General features: G+C 35.6%; 1 protein-coding gene across 2 annotated transcripts in view; it reads left to right on the forward strand.

Annotated features, from left to right (window-relative positions):
* The window catches only part of LOC144980979 (LAMP family protein lmp-1-like), a 35,435-nt gene extending 12,945 nt beyond the window's left edge, over positions 1 to 22,490 (forward strand). For both annotated transcript variants that reach the window (XM_078929010.1, XM_078929011.1), the window contains exons 3-7: positions 10,138 to 10,418; positions 12,620 to 12,836; positions 13,573 to 13,673; positions 14,944 to 15,016; positions 18,592 to 22,490. In XM_078929010.1, coding sequence (XP_078785136.1) covers positions 10,138 to 10,418; positions 12,620 to 12,836; positions 13,573 to 13,673; positions 14,944 to 15,016; positions 18,592 to 18,737 — 818 coding nt within the window. In that variant the 3' untranslated portion in view covers positions 18,738 to 22,490. The remainder of the gene's footprint in view (positions 1 to 10,137; positions 10,419 to 12,619; positions 12,837 to 13,572; positions 13,674 to 14,943; positions 15,017 to 18,591) is intronic.
* The last annotated feature ends 375 nt before the right edge of the window (positions 22,491 to 22,865 follow it).

Raw genomic sequence — 22,865 nt, forward strand, 5'->3', positions numbered from 1 at the left:
AGTGGATATTGCGCTATATAAAAGCTCAAAAAAAGTATAGTTGTCCATTTAATGAACTTGAGTAGTCGATCAAATCAAAATTTATGATTCAAGCGTTGAAGAAAATTTAAACTCAATTTCTATTGTCTAATTGGACAATATATATTGAGACTTCGTTAGAGAACTCCCCAGAACTTTTTATTTGGCCCCAGACCCTTTTCTGCCTTTAATATAATATTTCGCTCATTTATCGTAGAATTCTTTCACAATGTTAAGAACGGAAAATGGTTCATATAAATTTGAAGAAATTGATTGTATTCAAAAATAAAGGAAACACTAACTGAAACTGGTATCGATTCAATGCAAGTACTCCCACCTCATTATCATACTCGCTAACCGGAAGGTTAAGACACAGATCACGTTGATGGCGTCTGTTTTCGATGGGATTTGACGAAACAAATTTGATTTTTCGACAAAATGATCACTATGTCTCATCAATCTCATAATACACGCAAACTATCTCCATGTCAATTGTAAACACCATGCAAAATTTGGTGACGATTGGTCAGTGATTTCGGAGCCTTTTGGTTACTAAAAATCCAATTTGCCAAATATATAATAAAATAACGATTTAGCTATGCAGATTATTTTAGGGAAAAATAGATGAAAAATGGTGAATATATTATTTTATCCGAATGGAATTATGACCCAATCAACCAACTTGGCATACCCTCTGAGACATCATTAGGGGAAAACAAAGGGGGAGGGCTATGTATATACGTGAATGATAGATGGTGTAAAATTGTAAATATAAATGATCAAATCGACACGCCTGATATTGAACTACTTTCTTTGTCTCTACGTCCACACTACTTGCCTCGGGAGTTTCGGATTTGACCATTGTTAATGTTTATATTCCACCTAGTGCAAAAATTGATAAAGCATACCAATTACTAAATGAGCATGTATCGTCATTACTACTACGCCACCCGGACAGTCCACTAATTATTGTTGATTATAATCACTGTCAGCTGCCCATAGCTGGGGTAAACCAGTTCGTCATCTGCAAAACACGACGAAACAACACACTTGACCTGTGTTATTGCAATATAAAGATCATAACACAGTTCACTTAGTACCGACGTAGCCTATATCTCTAAATTAAAAAGTGAGAAACAACTGTCGTATATCGCCATATCTGGACTCCAGAGGCAATCCAGCGACTGAACGGCTGTTTTGGCTGTACTCAGTGGGAGACATAATTGGCAGAGGGAGACAGTATTGATGAATGGACTGAAGCTGTGACAAGTTATATTACATTTTGTGTGGATTTGTGCGTGGAAAAAAAAAGAAATTAGAATATTCCCTAACAATAAGCCATGAGTTACGAAACGATTGAAATATATTCTCAATGAAAAGAAATTTGTCTTTATGAGTGGTGACATTAAACTAGACTTTGAAAAGGGAAAGGAGATCAGAAAAACACTAAAAGAAGAAAAGGTTGAACAAAAACAAAATAGAGCGACAACTGAGATCGGGCTGCGCAAGGAAAGCATAGGAGATGATAAAGCAAATGGGAGGAGTAGACCATAAGAAACGACCATTCCCACAAGGAAAAACGATGACTGATGTCAACAAAGTGAGTTTTACTGTCGTTTTGACAGGCTCCCATCTATGTCAAACAACAATGAGACAACTCCAGATGTTGGAGAAGAAACTGTAAGTTCCCTCTTCCAGCAACATCTCAGTGTAGAAGACGCACTTTTAACCGCCACAAATTCGATCCCAAAACACCTTGACCAAATGCCCTCGAATTACGCCAGAATCCTTTATGTCGTCTTTTCGTCAGCTTTTAATGCGATGAACACATATTTTGCTTCAAAAATGGTGTAACATTGATATTCCAAATTAGCTTATTAAATGGTATGAAGAGTTTCTGACCCATGGACCGCAATGTGTAAAATTGGGTGAAAATATCTCCAACAAAAGAACGTTGTCGAACGGATGACCCCAAGGTTGCGTGAGTTCCCCAATCCTTTACATCTGATACACTCACTAACGACTGCAGACCATCCTTTGAAAATTGTTTTATAGTGAAATATGCAGATGATACTGTTATTCTTGGTTTATTAAAATATAAAGTTTCGGAAAAGAATTATTTCAAACAAATTAATATCTTCATTGATTGGTGTAAACAAAATCAGCTTGAATTAAATGTTGAAAAAACGAAAGAAGTGTTTGGTGTAAAAAATATAAACGACTTAACTCCAATAAATAGTGGGCAGGCAGATCGCTTATCTCAGAAAAGTGAGTGGAGCAGGCACTTATGTTGGTAACAACAAGAGATGAAGTGAGTAGAAAAGTGCCAGAAGACAATAGAGAATAAAAAAATTTTCGCGGCGGTGGTGGGGTTTGAACCTGCGACCTTATTGGTACAACTCCGCCTGGCAGGTGAGAGCGTGGCTCTACCGTGTGAGCTATCCACGAACACAAAAATATTCGTATCAAACTCAGGTCATTTCTAGAACTCTCTCTCTCACCCACTTCTGGAGATCGCGGGCTCGCTCGCCAACCAACCATCGCGAAGTTACTTGACCAGCACTTAAGCTTAATAGCCAATATTCTCAACACAAACATATAACATAGAAACGATTGAGACATTGAGTATGCTCCGGTATATGGGGTGAATTTTTAATTCAGAAAAGTGAGTGGAGCAGGCACTTATGTTGGTAACAACAAGAGATGAAGTGAGTAGAAAAGTGCCAGAAGACAATAGAGAATAAAAATATTTTCGCGGCGGTGGTGGGGTTTGAACCTGCGACTTTATTGGTACAACTCCGCCTGGCAGGTGAGCGAGCCCGCGATCTCCAGAAGTGGGTGAGAGAGAGAGTTCTAGAAATGACCTGAGTTTGATACGAATATTTTTGTGTTCGTGGATAGCTCACACGGTAGAGCCACGCTCTCACCTGCCAGGCGGAGTTGTCGTACCAATAAGGTCGCAGGTTCAAACCCCACCACCGCCGCGAAAAATTTTTTATTCTCTATTGTCTTCTGGCACTTTTCTACTCACTTCATCTCTTGTTGTTACCAACATAAGTGCCTGCTCCACTCACTTTTCTGAATTAAAAATTCACCCCATATACCGGAGCATACTCAATGTCTCAATCGTTTCTATGTTATATGTTTGTGTTGAGAATATTGGCTATTAAGCTTAACTGCTGGTCAAGTAACTTCGCGATGGTTGGTTGGCGAGCGAGCCCGCGATCTCCAGAAGTGGGTGAGAGAGAGAGTTCTAGAAATGACCTGAGTTTGATACGAATATTTTTGTGTTCGTGGATAGCTCACACGGTAGAGCCACGCTCTCACCTGCCAGGCGGAGTTGTCGTACCAATAAGGTCGCAGGTTCAAACCCCACCACCGCCGCGAAAAAATTTTTATTCTCTATTGTCTTCTGGCACTTTTCTACTCACTTCATCTCTTGTTGTTACCAACATAAGTGCCTGCTCCACTCACTTTTCTGAATTAAAAATTCACCCCATATACCGGAGCATACTCAATGTCTCAATCGTTTCTATGTTATATGTTTGTGTTGAGAATATTGGCTATTAAGCTTAACTGCTGGTCAAGTAACTTCGCGATGGTTGGTTGGCGAGCGAGCCCGCGATCTCCAGAAGTGGGTGAGAGAGAGAGTTCTAGAAATGACCTGAGTTTGATACGAATATTTTTGTGTTCGTGGATAGCTCACACGGTAGAGCCACGCTCTCACCTGCCAGGCGGAGTTGTCGTACCAATAAGGTCGCAGGTTCAAACCCCACCACCGCCGCGAAAAATTTTTTATTCTCTATTGTCTTCTGGCACTTTTCTACTCACTTCATCTCTTGTTGTTACCAGATCGCTTATCGCGTCTTCTATACCTCTATATTTGTTTTCCTATTGCTTTTTGCCTTTGCCTTAGAATGAGATTACTTGGTTTTGTCCTTTCCCTGGACAGAGTCCTTGGCTAGGAGAGAAACAGTCAAAATTGTTATAGTTTTGGGAGATGAAATTTCTTTTTTCGTTGTAAATCATCTCTCTGTTATGTATTGTTACATTTTATGTTTTGAATTTAGAGTGTAAGCATTTGAGTGTGTTATACTAGTCGGATCCTGTGCTTGTGTCTGGGTGAGACTTTTAGTGATCTCAAATTAATTACATTGATGGTATGCTCTTGGAATCTACATCTGTTCCCTTATTTGAACAAATTCTCCGGGTCTTACTTTTCTTTGGATGCGTTATTTGCAAATCTAGAATCTTTTGACTATCCCATTTTCTTCCTTTTTACTGGCGCTGGCATTGCCTAAATGTATCGCAATGCCGTAAAACACTTTATAACAAACAAAAACAATTACCCAAAGACACAACGCCCCGTACTATTATTATTATTATTATTATTATTATTATTATTAGTAGTAGTAGTAGTAGTAGTAGTAGTAGTAGTAGTAGTAGTAGTAGTAGTTGTTGTAGTAGTAAGTGCTAGTGGTAGTGGTAGTAGTAGTAGTAGTAAGTGGTAGTGGTAGTAGTAGTAGTAGTAGTAAGTGGTAGTGGTAGTAGTATTGTTTAAAACATCATTTGTGTGATTGGGACGTCGATGAAAACTTTGAAACCAGAAGATGGAAGACGACAAACAAAACTTAAGCAGATTAGTGTCAATGACTCATACCAAAGGATTTTGGCCCTTCGCCCAAGTTGTTGATTATAGCTACCCCACACTGTGGTAAGCAGTCACCGTGTGATGATAAGGCTTACAACAACAGACCTGGTTATTACTTACAGTTACAGCGATGGGCGGATATCCATAAAAGGAATATTATAAGAAAACTGTAATAGTAAAGGAAGTACATGCGTGTGCCAGGTTGGGCAGAATCACCCGTCCACCCAGCTGTTACTGCTGTCGTCAAGAAATCGAATCAAAAAGGTGGGGGGATTATCCTCTTGATGGATTCATGTTATAAGCATCTATTTCCCCTCAATCGATTGACTTATTCAAAATGCATGTATTTCCCCTCAATCGATTGACTAATTCAAAATGGCTATCACAGCTGATGCGCTTTAAAAAATCTCAACAAAAAAATAAAAGCAAAACAAACAACAAAACAAAACAGAGCAAAGGAAACAAAATAGAATACAACAACAACTACTACAACAACAAAAAGACTACCCAAAATAAAAAAAATTATGATAAAACAACACATACAAAAAAAACAACAACAAAAAAACATCCACCAAACACAGGCCTGATAACCCAAATTGTATGGTCTCATTGTTCATAATGGAAAATCATTTTTTTTTTAGTAAGGACCTCAAAATGTTCATAGTTCGATATCAATGTAACGAGTTTTTGTAACGTGTCTGCTCTTTAAAAAAAAAATTATTTGTGGGGGGGGGGGGGGGGGGGGGGGGCGTGGCAGCTGGATGCATTGTAACATAATGGATGATGCATTTCAACATTTGTCCATAAGAAAAAAAGCCATTTTCAATGTCCTTTTTAAGAAATTGTAAGGCTGTATCAAGATATTTAGAGGTGCCTTTTTTTTGTCTCTACAAAAAGCAATCATCTCTGAATAATTTCGATCTGAAGAGATGATATTTAGTTGTTTGTCTTTTTTTGTTTTTTGTTTTGTTTTTTGTTTTTTTTAGTATGTTTTTATCAATATCAAAAGCAATAGCATCAATACTGCACCAGAGACACCCCCGACCGTTGACTTAAAAGTTTTTCGGTTTTATGAAATGACTTAATCCTGACTTTTTCTTCCCATTATTACCTGCATCTCAACTAAGACCTGTTTTTTTTTTTTTTTTTTTTTTAATTTTTAAAAAAAATTTTTTATTTATATTTTTTTTTCGACTGCGCATGAAAAATTTTATATCTCATCAACCGGGCCCTGGTATTTAAACAGTCGCTTTGCTTGTAAATGATTGGTTTTACTGTGGTCTTCAGCTTCTCTTTCGCTTTGAAAATTGTGTTGAGTTTTTGTGGCGTTCTAATTGACCTGTAAGCAACATTAATGGGAATTCTATCAAGCTGCTCACATGTCTTGAGGGCAGTAATCGTGTTGTTGTCAGGAGAATCTGTTGTGATTGTAGCCATGGGAATGCGCTGGTTGCTGGTACTCCATTGTTACCATTGATGACGGCTATGACCGCCCCACCCATATCAGCTTTGTCTGTAAAGATAGCGAATTGCCGACGAGAGGTGTGCAGCTATAGTCGATTTCGATCTGTCAACATGAATTCAGTGTGTCCGCACTTGAATGTACGAATTAGTTTACACACAAGCGGAAGATAAAGCCATATCATACACAATCATAGTACCTACATGAACACACTTGTCATGTTACTTGCTATGATCATGTAATGTTGTGATCAAAGAGATACGACCAAAGCTGATAATATTGTGTTCCCAATGCAGAATTTCTTAGAAACCATTGTATTTCGCCGTGGATTCACCTTGATGAAATATGGCTTCCTGGGTGGGGTTCCTTACCTCCATTAGCGGACAAGGAGGCACTTACTGCGTCTTTTATCCCCCTATATCTGTTTTCCAACATGCTTTCTGTCTTTGTCTTGGAATGAGATTACTTGGTTTTGTCCAGGCCCTGGCTGGATACCCTAGCTGAGAGGGAAACAAAGTTTTGGGAGATTATTTTTTTTTCTTATAAATCATCTGTTATACACGGTATTGTTTTGTTTACATATTATATATGATTTGTAAACATTTGAGTGTATCCCTCTTAGTTGGGACCTGTGCTTGTTTGTCTGGATGAGAATTTTAGATGATCTCGAACTAAGTACTTCGATAGTGTGCTCTTGGAATCTACATCTGTTTCCTATTTGAACCAATTCCCCTTTGTCTTACCTTTTCTTGGATGCTTTAATTGTAATTCTATAACTTTTTACCGTCCCATTTTCTTCCTTTTTACTGGCGATGATATGACCTTTATGTGTTGCAAGCGCCGTAAAACCCTTAGACATAAAGACAAATATGGCTTCTAGTTAAAAAATCATTTACAAGTGGAGAATCGCAATATTTGCTGGGAAATATAAGGCTATCATGAACAGACGCTCATATATTTTAATTATTATACTACTGCATTATGGAAATTAACATAGATCGAGACGAATCTGCTGAGTCATCAACGATCAAAATCAATACGGTAATTTAGTCTGTAGATGCGCGCAAATGAATCTGGCAACAGGGCGGTCCGATGGCGATTCACAACATCAAATGGACGGAGATTTTATAAATAATCATGAGTCAACGGGTTATAGAATTACCCTTAATTTATAAAAACAAAATCAAAGCTTTGCAAGTTACTCGTATATCAATCTGTAAAAAGTGTATGTAATTATGTCATTTTTAAATTTGCCAGTAATTCTGTGCTCCTTGGCAAATATTTAACATGGGTTGTAAAGAAGAATTTTGACCCCGACCCTATGTTTTTTTTTAAAGAGTAGATTATTTTGCTCTGAAAACAGAGCCATAACGTATAAGTTGTGATCGCTCGTTTCCGGACCTTGCGATGTGTCCTTAATGTAATTTAACTACACATTGTCCCTGTTGACTCGGATGTGGCTATGGGAAAGGACCGACAATTTAAGAGCGCAACCACGACAAAAGGCAGGGACATCATAATATAATATTATGAAATGGACATATCTTCATGTGGTCTCGGAGGGAGGGGAGGGGGTGCACTGTGAAACGCATTGAGCGGGTCATAGTCAGCTTTAAGCATCATCATCATCATCGTCGTCATTATCGTCATACTCATCATCATGGTGAGACTATAATTCACCTTGTAAGTTATCATATATATATATATATATATATATATATATATATATATATATATATATATATATATATATATATATATATATATATATATATATAATAATCTGCAATAACGATTCCACTCACTTCCCGTAGATAGCCCTTGTGGATGAAACAGTAATATAGAAGTAAACAATAATTTATATATATATATATATATATATATATATATATATATATATATATATATTATATATATATATATATATATATATATATATATATATATATAACTTACGTCGTGATTCAGTATAAACTGAATCCTTAACAAATATGACGATTGGAATTACATCATAGGATTTAAGGGGGCAGGGGTGGATTCGATATGAAATATAAATCGGTTGGAACGTATATTATTATTAGCAATGTTATTGCGGTGATCGATGTTGTTATAACAATTGATGAACTCTTATCTTATCACCAATATCACACAGATAGTAATAGGATAGGAGGCCACGATATTATGTCACAACGCATATTTACGTTTTTTTCACTATATTTTCTTCTTCTTCTTCTCCTCCTCCTCCTCCTGGGAGGGGTTCCTGACCTCCCATAGTGGGCAGGGAGGTACTTACTGTGTCCTTACCTATTTCTGTTTTCCAACATGCTTTCTGTCTTTGTCTTGGAATGAGATTTCTTGGTTTTGTCCTGGCGTGGCCCTGACCGGAGACTCTAGCTGGGAGGAAAACAGTCAAATGTATAGTTATGGTTTTCGGAGATGATATTTTTTTTCCTTGTAAATCATCTCTCTGTTATGTATTATTATATGTTATTTTGAATGTATAATGTAAGCATTTGAGTGTATTCCTCTTTGTTGGATTTTGTGCTTGTGTCCGGATGAGACTTATAGGTGATCTCTAACTAAGCACATTGGTGGTATGCTCTTGGAATATACATCTGATCCCTATTTGTTCCCAGTTCCTCTATGTTTTACTTTTTATTGGGTGCTTTAATTGTAATTCTAGAACTTTTTACTATCACATTTTCTTCCTTTTTACTAATATAAACTAAATGTGTTGCAAGCGCCGTAAAACCCTTAAAAACAAAAACAAAACTCCTCCTTTTCTTCTTCTTTTTTTTTTCCTTCTTCTTTTTCTTCTTCTCCTTCTTCTTCTCCTTCTTCTCCTTCTTCTTCTCCTTCTTCTCCTTCTTCTTCTCCTTCTTCTCCTTCTTCTTCTCCTTCTTCTTCTTCTTCTTCTTCTTCTTCTTCTTCTTCTTCTTCTTCTTCTTCTTCTTCTTCTTCTTCTTCTTCTTCTTCTTCTTCTTCTTCTTCTTCTTCTTCTTCTTCTTCTTCTCTTCCTCCTCCTCCTCCTCCTTCATCTCCTTCTCGTTCCCCTTCTATTATCATCACGTCATCATCATCATCATCATTGCCATCATCATCATTATTATTATTATTATTATTATTATTATTATTATTATTATTATTATTATTATTATTATTATTATTATTATTATTATTATTATTATTATTATTATTATTATTATTATTATTATTACCTGCAATTGCTATTCATTGAAAACTTGTCATTTCCAATCCAGAAATTTATTTCCTGGTTTGCGGGGGGTTTTTTTTACAAAACAATTATTTATTGTTATTACCAATATTTAAAAATACAGCTGCGCCAACAGTCTGTTCAATCGTCATTGTATTCGTGTGTGCATGGTAGTGTATGTGTGTGTGTGTGTGTGTGAGAGAGAGAGAGAGAGAGAGAGAGAGAGAGAGAGAACTATTTTTTCAAAAGTATTCAAATCAGTACACCTTCACTTATAACAATTATTTTTGAAAATTCCCCTAAAACTTTAAAGTTTGCAGATTTGCCCAAAACTTTTTTTTTCTTAATGGATGCATTGCAGAAGGTGGCAAATTTTACAACTTTTTGTCTCCAGAATTCAAAAACGACAGGGTCAGATTAGTGGTATTTCCATGTTATGATAATGTATACCATCAAAATGGAATCAAGATATTTGACCCAAGGATCAATTAGCCACAATACCTAGGAATGATGTGTCCGCTCTATACCCAGAATGCATCATTATGCATCAAATTAAAAAAAATAATTTTAAAAGATTATCATGTGGAGACCAGTCTTAGATTAATGTCTATGTTCCCTTACAACTTTTCCCTCTAATATATTCTACTCTAGGATGCTCTATGTTCCCTTACAACTGATATATTACCATCTATATTGACAAGTGTAGCGTGCTTGACCATTGTCACCAAAAAATGCTTTTTATATTTTATAAAAATAAAAATGAACACTCGACTTTTTCTTTTCTTTCAACAGTTGTATCCGCCAGCTTCAGTGGGACTCTGGCCCAGACTCCATCCACCACCACTGTCAAGACTAATCCCACCACCACCACCACCGTCAAGACTGACCGCACCACCACCACCACCGCCAAGTCAACATCCACTCCCAAGTCCACCTCCACTCCTACTCCTAAGCCTACTACGACTACCCCAGCCCCTCCTAAGGTACCCACGAACACGTACAATGGCACATCCGGCAATTTGACTTGTATACAGATGATTGCCAAAATTGACTTCTCCATCAAATACGAAAAGGTGGGTGTATCATATGCCATTAAATATAACAAAAGGAAATTTCAGAATTCATTGAGTTACTTGACCCTACTTTTCTTTGCCAATACCAAAATTCTGGGTAGGTATCTGTGATTTTTGAAGCCTAATTAAATTGTTTATTAATTATTACTCTATGTGTGGTCTGAGGCATACTGGTAATTTATGTTTGTGATGAGAATATTGGCTATTAAGCTTAACTGCTGGTCAAAATTACTTCGCGATGGTGGCGAACGAATCGGCGATCTCAAGAAGTGGGTGAGAGAGGGATCTAGAAATGACTTTGGGTTTGAAACGAATATTTTTGTGTTCGTGGATAGCTCACACGGTAGAGCCACGCTCTCACCTGCCAGGCGGAGTTGTCGTACCAATAAGGTCGCAGGTTCAAACCCCACCACCGCCGCGAAAAAATTTTTTATTCTCTATTGTCTTCTGGCACTTTTCTACTCACTTCATATCTTGTTGTTACCAACATAAGTGCCTGCTCCACTCACTTTTCTGAATTAAAAATTCACCCCATACACCGGAGCATACTCAATGTCTCAATCGTTTCTATGTTATATGTTTGTGATGAGAATATTGGCTATTAAGCTTAACTGCTGGTCAAAATTACTTCGCGATGGTGGCGAACGAATCGGCGATCTCAAGAAGTGGGTGAGAGAGGGATCTAGAAATGACTTTGGGTTTGAAACGAATATTTTTGTGTTCGTGGATAGCTTACACGGTAGAGCCACGCTCTCACCTGCCAGGCGGAGTTGTCGTACCAATAAGGTCGCAGGTTCAAACCCCACCACCGCCGCGAAAAAATTTTTTATTCTCTATTGTCTTCTGGCACTTTTCTACTCACTTCATATCTGGTAATTTATGGGTTACTTTGACCCCATTGGGGATGTTTCAAAGATTGTAAGCCTTTCTGATAGAATGGTGAAAATATGTAGTGGAAGTGGATTTTTTTTTTCAGTTCCTGCTATTGGAAACGGATAAGTGTAGTCGTTTGTTTTTGTGTGGGTCAGCTGCAAATTTCTTTTTCATCTTAATCAGGTCAGACTAAACAGTTTAATCTTGTCCTTTAATAGTACACCTCAAATCACTTTATCTCAGTTTCCTGACCATGTTTATTGTAGAGGAGACATGAGAGCTGATCCTGCAGCTATTTGGTACCATATATGTTTTCTGTCTTGCAAATGAGAGTGGGGACTGTCCATCCTTGTCCATTCTTTGATGTTGTTAACCCAGTCCTTGTTTGTCAACCTTTTTTCATCCCTCCTCCTAGTGTGCCTTGTAATATCGTTTTGGCCATTGAGACATTACATGACCAAACCATGAGAACTTTCTCTTTTTGATGATGGCAAGTATGGGCTCGTGTCAACCTGTCAGTGTTCCTTTTTATTGAGCAAATATTCATTTTTATGGTCTTTCCAGGAAATGCCAGGGAGTTTTGTGTGACATTTATTCTGGAGGGGCTGTAGCATCTTCCTGAACTCTGCTGACAAGTATCCAGCTTTAGTAGCCATATGAAACTAGCAATAGAATTAGTGATTTGAATATCTTCAGTTTTATTGGAATAGTGAAACTCCCTCTCTTCCAAATTTGATTTAGTTTGGCCATTGCTATTCTAATTCTATGTCTGATGTTGATTTTCTATCTTTGGTAAAGGTGGTACTTGGGTATTTGAAGGTATTGACCTCTTCCTGTTGCTCTCCATTCATGTGGGTCAGATCTGCGTTGTGGCATTTGATGTGTTGTTGACAAGTATTTTGATTTTTTTTTCTGGGGTTTTTTTTTTGTATTGATCTCCATTCCATAGTTAAGATTAGCACTTTTGGCAAGTCTATGAAGTCTAATGTCAAGCGTGGGTCATTCACCGCTCTGTCAAATTTCATTCTAGAGTTAGAATGGCCAATTATTCTAAGAAGAGATTGAAATTGTATAGTTTTAATGTATTAAATTTTACTTCCCTTTATCTTTTCTTTTCAATCCCTGGCACTGTACTGCTTTGTCTTGACATCTCATTGACAATGTAAACTGCATTATGTTGTCTTTCTTGTTACTGCTTTTGTCTAGGGTTTTTTCAATGCGAAATACATTTTATAAAGGGCAAATTCAAAACATCAACAGTCATTTGTCTCCTGTTATTTCTCGAAGCTAAACATTTCTCATTTCTTCATATTCACTTTCTTCTCCAGAAGGGTAAAGGCAATGTAACCGTTGATGTTCCTATCCCAACGGAATATACCACCGATGGGACATGCGGCAGTGACAACCAGACTCTGGCAATCAAGTTTTATAAAGAATGGGAATTGAAATTTACCTTCAAGAAAGATGGCAAGGACAACTACCACGTGTCTGACATTATGTTCAAATACATCCTGGACAATCACTTTCCTGATGCTGTGAAGCAGGGTAAGTGATTTGCCTGTTTGCAAAATGTGGAAAGTACAAAAAAAAAAAGCCTTTTCTATGCGAGGTCCATCGTGGTTTTTGTGGAAGAGGATTTGTGCATCCTATTTTAAGGAGAAAAAGGAAACCAAAAAAACCCCAAAATAAACATCTACAGTATAGTCTTACATCATAAAGTTAATTATTATTTATATTTCATTTATTAAGTTGAGTTCTTGGAAAAGGTTCTATACTCACACTCTGTCATCATACTCAGGTGTAAAATGAGTACCTGGCCGTTAACAGCATTCTGTTGGAGAAAAAAAATATATCGCCTAAAAGGCATATCTCGTCCTACACGTTAATTGTTGCTGTTGGCTTGGGACCCCTTGTAAAGCACTTTGAGCACAATTAGTGGATATTACTCTATATAGAAGCTTAAGTTTTTTTACCCTTATTCATATCATTAGACTCACAAAACTTTCTAAAAGTATTTTATAGAAAGGAAAGTCTGCAGGGATTTCTGTTACAAAGTGTCACATGTATATTTCTGTTACAAAGTGTCACACTGTATTTCTGTTACAAAGTGTCACACTGTATATTTATGTTCATGTTGTTACTCTCTTGTTGTCATTTTCTTTGTTTGCTTTATTCATTTAATTTGTGCGATAATTTTTATTTTATCCACTTATTTCAATTATCAAAGAAACATACAGTAATTGTCAATCCCTCCCTTTTTTTTTTTTCACTCGGTTGACAGGTAATACCACGTATGTGGACTTTAAAACCAGCAAGGACTACATGAAGGCCAACAATAATGGATATGTCTGCAAATCAAAGCTTGAGAAGGAGAATGGGGATGTGAGTGTTTTAACTATAGTTGAGGTTTTAATGCATTCTAAGAAAAACAAAATTAAGCCATTGGGTTTACGGAACTGGATTTAATCCATTTTTGTTTTTTTTACATGAAATCTGATGTCATCTTGTATTTCAGATGTTGAGTTGTATACACTCATTTTTTAATTGTATTATTTTCTTCGAAATTTTTTTTTTTTTTTTTTTTTTTTTTTAGCAATACAATGTTTCCGATTTTCTGCCACATAAGGAAATCCGAAACGTATTTCATGATTTTTTTTTTGGTGATAGTTTTATATGGGGGTTGGAGTGTTAGAAATTCTAAGATTCAGACCCATAGACTATTTTTCTTAATTCTAAAGCCCATATACATTAATTTTACTACTGATACTTTGTGATGTATGCAAATATTTATTTGAATTTTTATTATGTACCACTGGTCTGTACAAAGAATTTCCGAAAGAATGAAATAAAAAAATATTATTATTATTATTATTATTATTATTATTATTATTATTATTATTATTATTATTATTATTATTATTATTATTATTATTATTATTATTATTATTAGATAAACTTTGATAGGGTTTCCGACCTTCCATAGTGGGCAGGGAGGTATTTGCTGTATCTTCTATCCCCCTATGTTTTCCACCTTGCTTTCTGTCTTGGTCTTGGAATGTGATTACTTGGTTTTGTCCTGGCCCTGGCAGGGAATCAGTCACATGTATAGTTACAGTTTTGGGAGATGATTATTTTTTTTTTTTTTTTTTTGTCTTGTAAATTATCTGTCTGTTATTCAATGTATTGTTTTGTTGATATACTATATATGATGTGTAAACATTTGAGTGTGTTCCTCTTAGTGGGGAACTGTGCTTATGTCTGGAATAATCAAAATTTTTTGGGACAGTCAAATGAGTTTGAGAAAAGCATGTGTTCGAGGAAAATGTACTGAGTGTAGATATATTTGTTAGAAGACATTCCCAACTTAGGATTTCTCAAAGAAAACACATGGAGGGGCCCAAAATCAGTAAGGTTAATGTTAACCAAAATAAAAAAAACCCAGTTAAAACGATACTGGATTATGATTGTTCAATTCAGGATCATAACGATAAAAGCTACATTTTTAAAATGTAAAAGTAGAAAAGGATATTGTAATATGTGTGTCTCATCCTCTTCCTTGACACTAATAAACTAACGTGACCCATAAATGCTACATATTACATATATACTTTCTGTCGTCTTAAACTTTTTTTTTTTTTTAATTTACTTCAAGGTCACCATCAACACCCAAGATTTGAAATACAAGGCATTCAACAGCAAGGGCGATATTGATTTCAAGACAACTGGTGAGAATTTGTGTCGTCGTCATTGTCATCATCAGCATCGTCATTATCATAATCTTCTTCATCGTCCCTCTTAGTGGTCTTCATCTTTTTATTGTCTTCATTTCTGGTGATTTGTTTTGACCGTCAAAGTGTGTAGAAAATGATTAGGATCATAAGAAAAATGATCGAGTTTAGGCAAATTTTGACTTATAAATCAGGGCTGAGAATCCTGGCCTAAAGGTGGATTGCCTCCTAAATGGTGGTTTATCTCTGCCAATCACTATCACAATTCCGCCTTTTTCATTTAAAAAAAGAATAAAATAGACTCACCACAACCTCTGCATCAACATCCCTAACACGACAACTATTACAACCAACACCACATCACCATCCCTACCACCACCACTACTATTACAACCAACACCACATCACCATCCCTACCACCACCACTACTTCTACAACTACCACCACATCATCATCCCTACTACAATTAGTACAACAACCACCACCTCCCCTATCATCATTCTACAACTACCACCACATCGTCATCCTTTCCACAACTCCTACTACAAAACCAACACATCATCCCTACCACTTCTGCAACCACCACCACATAATCATCCATACCACAACTACTACTACAACCACACCACATCATCATCTTTACCACCACTACTACTACAACCACACCACATCATCATCTTTACCACCACTACTACTACAACCATCACATCATCATCTTTACCACCACTACTACTACAACCACCACTACTACTACTACAACTACCACCACATCAACATCCATACCACCACTTCTACTACAATTACCACCACATCAACATCCCTACCACCACTACTACAACCACCACCACATCAACCCTACCACCATCACTACAACTACCACCACCACCACATCATCCCTACCACAACTACTACTACAACCAACACATCGTCATCCCTACCACCATCACTACAACTACAACCACCACCACATCATCCCTACCACAACTACTACTACAACCAACACATCGTCATCCCCACCACCACAACTACTACAACCACCATCACATCATCATCCCCACTACCACTACTACTGCAACCACCATCACATCATCATCCCCACTACCACTACTACTGCAACCACCATCACATCATCACCCCCATCACCACTACTACTACAACCACCATCACATCATCATCCCCATCACCACTACTACTACAACCACCACATCGTCATCTCTACCACTACTATTACAACCACCATCACATCATCATCACCACCAATACTACTGAAACCACCACCACATCATCATCCCAAACACCACCACTATTACAACCACCATATGTGGTAATTACACTTTCAACTTTTGAAATTCCTCCGAGTGGTGTCAGAAATTGCTGCAAGACACATTTGGATTGCATCTCATTCAATTTTTAATGAGATCAAATTTATAGGTTATAGTCGCATGGGTAGGTGCTGGAAAATTTTATCCTTTTTTTATGACCAGTCATTTTCACCCCTGATAAATTGACTCCCCAAAGCACAGATGACTTGTAAGTCAGGGGGAAATAAACTAAACAAGACAACAATATTACCAATTAAAACAAAAATAATTGTCACCGTCTACTGAGGCTACTTAGGCCACCAGGGGTAACTTAGGCCATTTCCTGAAAACAAGATTGCTTATTTTAAAAGATTAATTACATGTAGCTTTTATGTTTTAAATATCTAATAAGAATTCATGAATTTAACTTTTTTTTAAAGCAATTTTATTCCACTAAGCGGCCTAAGCAACCCCGGATGGCCTAAGTAGCCCCGGTTGACGGCCGGCACCATATCGAGTAAGAAACACAGGAATAAAAAACAAGTAATGAGATCATTTTGATTGTCGGGATAATATTAGAAAGTTTTGATATTTGTGATAATTGTCATGACGTTTAGAAATAATGTAGCTAGAGTGTAGCATTTCTTTTCTGTCCTGTTTAAGAATGATTTATCTCCAAAAAAAAAGATGTGAATTAGAGGCCGTGCCACACACAGACAAAATGACAAAAACAAAGTAATAATCTATGGTTACCTATCATTTCAGAAAGTAATATGTACCAAGCCTCTTGATTGCATTATTGTAGGCCTGGGCTGATCAAACCAAAATCTGATGCGCTAACTAGCAGAATCAAACTAACCAAATTTTCCCATTTTCTTGACCAAAAAAAAAATAGTTAAAAATTAGTGAGAGAAAATAGGAATTGATCGAATTCGATTTTTAAAATAAAATTTGAGTGTAGATATGGAATGGATTTGATAAGAACAAGTGATAGGCGTGCTTACATCATAATGGGTAAATCAATAATTTTGAAGTTGAAGAAAGTCATTAAAGTGGGTGGGGTTCATGATCTCCCATCATGGGCAGGGAGGCACTTACTGCGTCGTCTATCCCCCTATTTCTGTTTTCCAACATGCTTTCTATCTTTGTCTTGGAATGAGATTACTTGGTTTCTTCCTGGCTCTTGCCAGATACCCTTGCTGGGCGGGAAACAGTCAAATATATAGTTATAGGTTTTGGAAGATAATATTTGTCTTGTGATCTATCTGTATGCACTGTATTATTTTTAAAATTTTTACATTTGTGATTTGTAGACATTGAATGTGTTCCTCTTAGTGGGGGCTTGTGCTTGTATCAGGATGAGACATTGAGGTGATCTCAGACTAAGTACAATGATAGTGTGCTTTTGGAATCTCCATCTATTCCCTTTTTGAACCAATCCCCTTTTGTCTTACTTTTTCTTGAGTGCTTTAATTGTAATTCCAGACCTTTTTACTATCCTATTTTCTTCCTTTTTACTGGCTCTGACATGACCTTTATGTGTTGCAAGCGCCATAAAACTCTTAAAAACAAATAAAAAACAAAGTCATTAAATGTTTTTTTTTACAATGATTGCTGAGTTGTTTGTGTAAAGATTTTGAACTTGAGATTAAAGGTTTTTTTTTGTTAAAAGTGAAAATCAAATTTCTTTATTGTTGAATTGAACGATAGGGCTGAGAATCATTTTCTGCATTGAAAGAAATATTTTTTTAAATTCAATATTTTTTTTAACTGGTCTTAAAGATCCATTTGAAATGACCAGCAATTTATTTCTGATGAATTTTTCTCAACATGTAGAAGTTAAGTACATGCATAGAATTTAATGATTTCAAATGAAAGTTTATTTTTGTTTATAGGAATCACAAATATTGGGAAGGAAAAAAACCGCTTTGATTTTCTCAAAACGTACATCTGATTGACCAGCAAATAATTTTTAGATGGGAAATAAAATTAGTGGTAAATTACTAAAAGGTATTGATCAAAAATTATCTAACCACTTTTAATAATATAGTGGGCATTATAGGCTCAAGAATTTGAATGCATTGCACACTCAAAAATCCTGTCGTATTATACAATGAGTTGAGGACAGGCAGAATGGAAATATATATCAGAAATTTACCTACAATTATAAAAAAAAAAATGAACAGGAAAACTGGTCTTCAATTCAACTATTTGCATAAAAAAATTTTGTACAAGATTTTGATTCAACTGGAATGTCATGTTTTGTTTCAGGCCTGGAATGTTCTGCTGATGCAGATACCAACAGTATCGTCCCTATTGCCGTTGGGGCTGCCCTTGCTGGTCTTGTGGTCATTGTGCTCATTGCCTACCTCATCGGACGCAAGAGGACCAGGAAGACAGGATATGAATCTGTCTAAATTCAACTTTTGTTTGTTTGTTTGTTTGAATTTGTTTTTATTTATTTTTGTGTTGTTGGGGGTGGGGGAGTCGGTTTATTTTTTTATTTAAATGAAATAAAGCACAGCTTTAAAGCTAAATTGGATTTGATTTTCATAATATTCTTTTTTTTTTTTTTAAATCCTTTAAAGGTTTAAAGGTGGGCAGGATGGAAATTTTGGTTTATAGAAAAAACCCTGTCAAATTATATGAAATTTATTAGAAGTTTAAAGGCATTGCTCTCAACTATCTTTAAACCATGAAATTTACATTTTTTGCTGTTCCGACTTTTTACCTTTTTACATTTTGATAAGTACAAGTGGATCACTTTTTGGTTTCTTTTTCTTTTCCTTTTTAGTCTCAAAAATAGAGAAGGAAAAAAACAGCAACTAAATAATAGTATATGGCGAAATGAATATATACATTGAAATATATATAATTTTTATTGATAATTAACTGCTTTTTGTCTTATGTATGCATGGATAGATAAGATTGAAAAAATGCAATGATGTTTTTTTTTTTGTCAAATGTTATGGAGAAATTCCATTTATTGTTGGTTTGGTGAAATGGATGGTATCTTGTGATGAGCTGACTGTTATCATTTGAGATTAAATGCGTGTGTGTGTGTGTGTGAGGGTAAATTTTAAAAAATTTTGATCTATATTACCAAGGTAAAATTCTCTCTGTGCCTGAGCAATAGTTGTTATCCGCATAAAACTATTTTGTCTTTCATTTACTTAAATGATGTCCAGCGCTCCTTGTTCAACATTTCTTACAAATGATTAAACCTTGATCTGTGACTGGTCAATACTCATATGAAGATAGATGTTGGGAAAGGACTCGAATCTTAAAATGTATTGGATCTTGATCGGTGAACTATCATCTGTAGAATGAAAATACATTTGGTTCAAACAGTAGAATGATTTGGCCTTTTTGATAATCAGTATCATTTTTAAAAGTAGATAAATGTATCTGATTGAATTCGATATCTCTCAGACTTTAGTACTTGACCTCATGACCTCTGCTGCATTTCATACGAAGCACTTTGGCTTGGTTCAGTAAATGCGTATTTATCTCTTATCACTGGTCACAATCTTTATATTACATCATCACTTTAAATAGACCTTTTGCTCATCAGTGACACTTTAAAATATCGTGTCCTTTGTCTTTTAAAGCAATTAAGCAAAAAATACTCTATAAATTATTCCAAACAAAATAAACTTAAACTCAATCTTTTTTTTATACATATAAATATGAAATAAAAACCGTAGATTTTTTGGCTATCAAAGTATAGAATTCATGGATATTACATTCAGAACCCGTTTTGAATGAATCAATGACGTATGCTTGGTATTCAGAACATGTTTGATGTACAATGTATCATTACACCCATCCGTCATTTGCCATATTTGTATGTACTCATTATTATATTTCTTCATAAACAACCAGGAGTTATAAATCCATTTAATGTTCTTGTTAATGGCTGCTTTGTCTCTTTCTCTGTCTATCCTAAGTGCCAAGGTTACACACTTAATATTAATCTTTAATTATTTAAAATCCTTGTGTCGCCAATGCTTTGTCATAGAACTTTTCTTACCAACAGCGCACACTGTTCTTTTCTTTTGTTTAAAGTAAGTACAATTTCGATGTTGTTTCTTTATGTAGAAAAATTTTATTTTGCTTCTAGATTAAGTATTTTATATTTAAACAAACTCATTATTTAATATGATGAAGAGCTTGAATTGTATAACTCCTCTTTATTAATGATTTGTATAGTGTGCTTATGAGGAATAGAGATTCAATCAAAGCAGGTATTACTGTTGGTTAAAAACATGCAATTATGTTATTTTCATCACACAATTGTAAGATTTTTCTATAATCTACTTATATAACAATTATATTGTTTGACGTTGTTTGTTTGTCATTGTGATTTTGGATCTGTATTATCATTTATTTCCTGTGATTGGGGATGACTAAAAAAAAAAAGAGCTTTGTTCATAACGGTATTCATACTAAGTCATCGCAATATGGTGGTACTTATACTGGGGTGGAGATTAAAGACTCAATTTGTCCTTTGTTTGTGGATCAGTTTTCAGCCATTACCAGTTTAAAAGCCCAGCAACTTGAGCATTAATTTGCTTATTTTTCTTTTGATATCTATCGTCCCATCTGTTGACTGTCAGCATCAATGTTAAGATGCATCCTGGGTTTCAATTTCAATGTTCAGTTAAAATTTGTAAGGAGTTTCTTTTATGTTCATGTGAAATGAGGATGAGAGTGCCCTTTCATTTAATAATGGAATAATGAAATGTGTTATTCGTTATTGCGTTCAGAAAAAAAAAGAGTAAAACCTTAAATTGCCAAAATGTCGAGCTATATTTCTTATGCTCGTATTTAGTTGTAAAAGGAAACCATCACAAATGAATCACTATTAGTGGTTTTACCAATGTAAAATTTAGTAGATATGGTGCACTTTCCTATGAACTAACAGGTTTACATTCGATTTCCTCTAACAGACCTAAAGAGTTGTAAAATAAAAAGCAAACTTATTTTTCAGCATTGACTTGTATAATAGTCTAAAAATTGTTTTTTTCAAATAAGGGGGGTTGAAAACTTTTATTTGGAAAGATTTTCATCTTAAGCAGATTAAGCTGATGTAAAAGCTACTTCTCAAATTTCTATGTTTCAATGTTCCTCAGTTGACGTCATTAGACTGGGTAAGTCAGGGTTTTCTCCTTTTTTTTTCTTTTTTTTTTTATCTCGTGTGATTTGTTTTGTATTACCTTCCAATGTTGTTTCCAATTTTCTGATGTTTGTTAATCTAGAATTTGATTGTCTTGTAATATTTTTGAATGTGATTTGATGAATTAATAAAGGGCCGTGTCGTTGTGTCCAACACACACCCATGTCAACATTGTACCAACAACAAGGATCGGTGAGAGGATATCAGGAGTTAATGTTCATTGTATTATTATAGCATAGTGACAATGACGATAATCACTACTAAATGATACTACAACTAGCGACATTTTCCATATGTTACACAAATTGTCCTGGAGATCAATTTGTGTGTAAAATTTAACTTTCGATTCGAATCACAGACATTTCTTCAATTCAGGCTGGTCTCTGTGAAAGATAAACTTATTCTTTCGAAATACATCAATTGTGGTAGCTTTGCTTAAAGGGGGATCATTGCCATTTTTGCTTAGCTGAATTAAGTGTGTTTTATGCGGTTTTATATCTTTCATATGCTGATAGAACCATTGAAGGAAAACAACTGTATTAAAACTGAGAATACTCAAATTCTCCAGATCCAAAGGCATGTTTTCCTTTGAAGCAAAGTTACTTGGATTGATAATACTACAATGATAATAATCTTGAGTGGGCAGAATACGACTATCCAACAATGAAAATGTTCACCAATTTTTAAAAATCTGGATGTTTTGAAAAAAAATAATGATCTTTTGGTTTATTAAAATCCTTTAATTATAAGTGGTTGTCTAATCAATGTGAATGAGTAGCCGGGTCTATTCAGATCTGGTGGAAAGTGCTTTGCGGTATACACCATTGCACTACTCAGAGGGTAACAAGAAGTAAAAGTGCCCTACGCAAAGCATCATAGCAAATTGCAAGATAATTTGAGACTCTGTGGCTGGTCATGACTACATTAGACAAGATGCAATAACTGATTGACATGTGTGTTTGGCTGAAATAAAGTTTCACATTCCTCTCAATTTTGTGTAGATTTCATTCTTAAAAATTCTGGGCGGGGTTCCCGATCACCTATAGTGGGCAGAAAGGTACTTACTGTGTCTTCTATCTTGGAATGAGATTACTTGGTTTTGTCCTGGCCCTGGCCAGATACCCTAGCTGAGAGAGAAAGTCAAATGTATAGTTAGTTTTACGAGATGATTTTTTTTTTTTCCTTGTAAATCATCTCTCTGTTATGCACTGCATTATGTTTTGTTTACATTTTATATATGATTTCTGGGTGGGGATCCTGACCTCCCATAGTGGGCCGGGAGGTCCATGCTGTGTCTTCTATCCTCCCATACATGTTTTCCAATTGTTTCCTGTCATTGTCTTGGAATGAGATTACTTAGTTTTGT

This window comes from Berghia stephanieae, chromosome 10 (genome assembly GCF_034508935.2).
Source record: "Berghia stephanieae isolate SIO BIC M18660-M18661 chromosome 10, UCSD_Bste_1.3, whole genome shotgun sequence".
In the NCBI taxonomy this organism is placed as follows: Eukaryota; Metazoa; Mollusca; class Gastropoda; order Nudibranchia; family Aeolidiidae; genus Berghia; species Berghia stephanieae.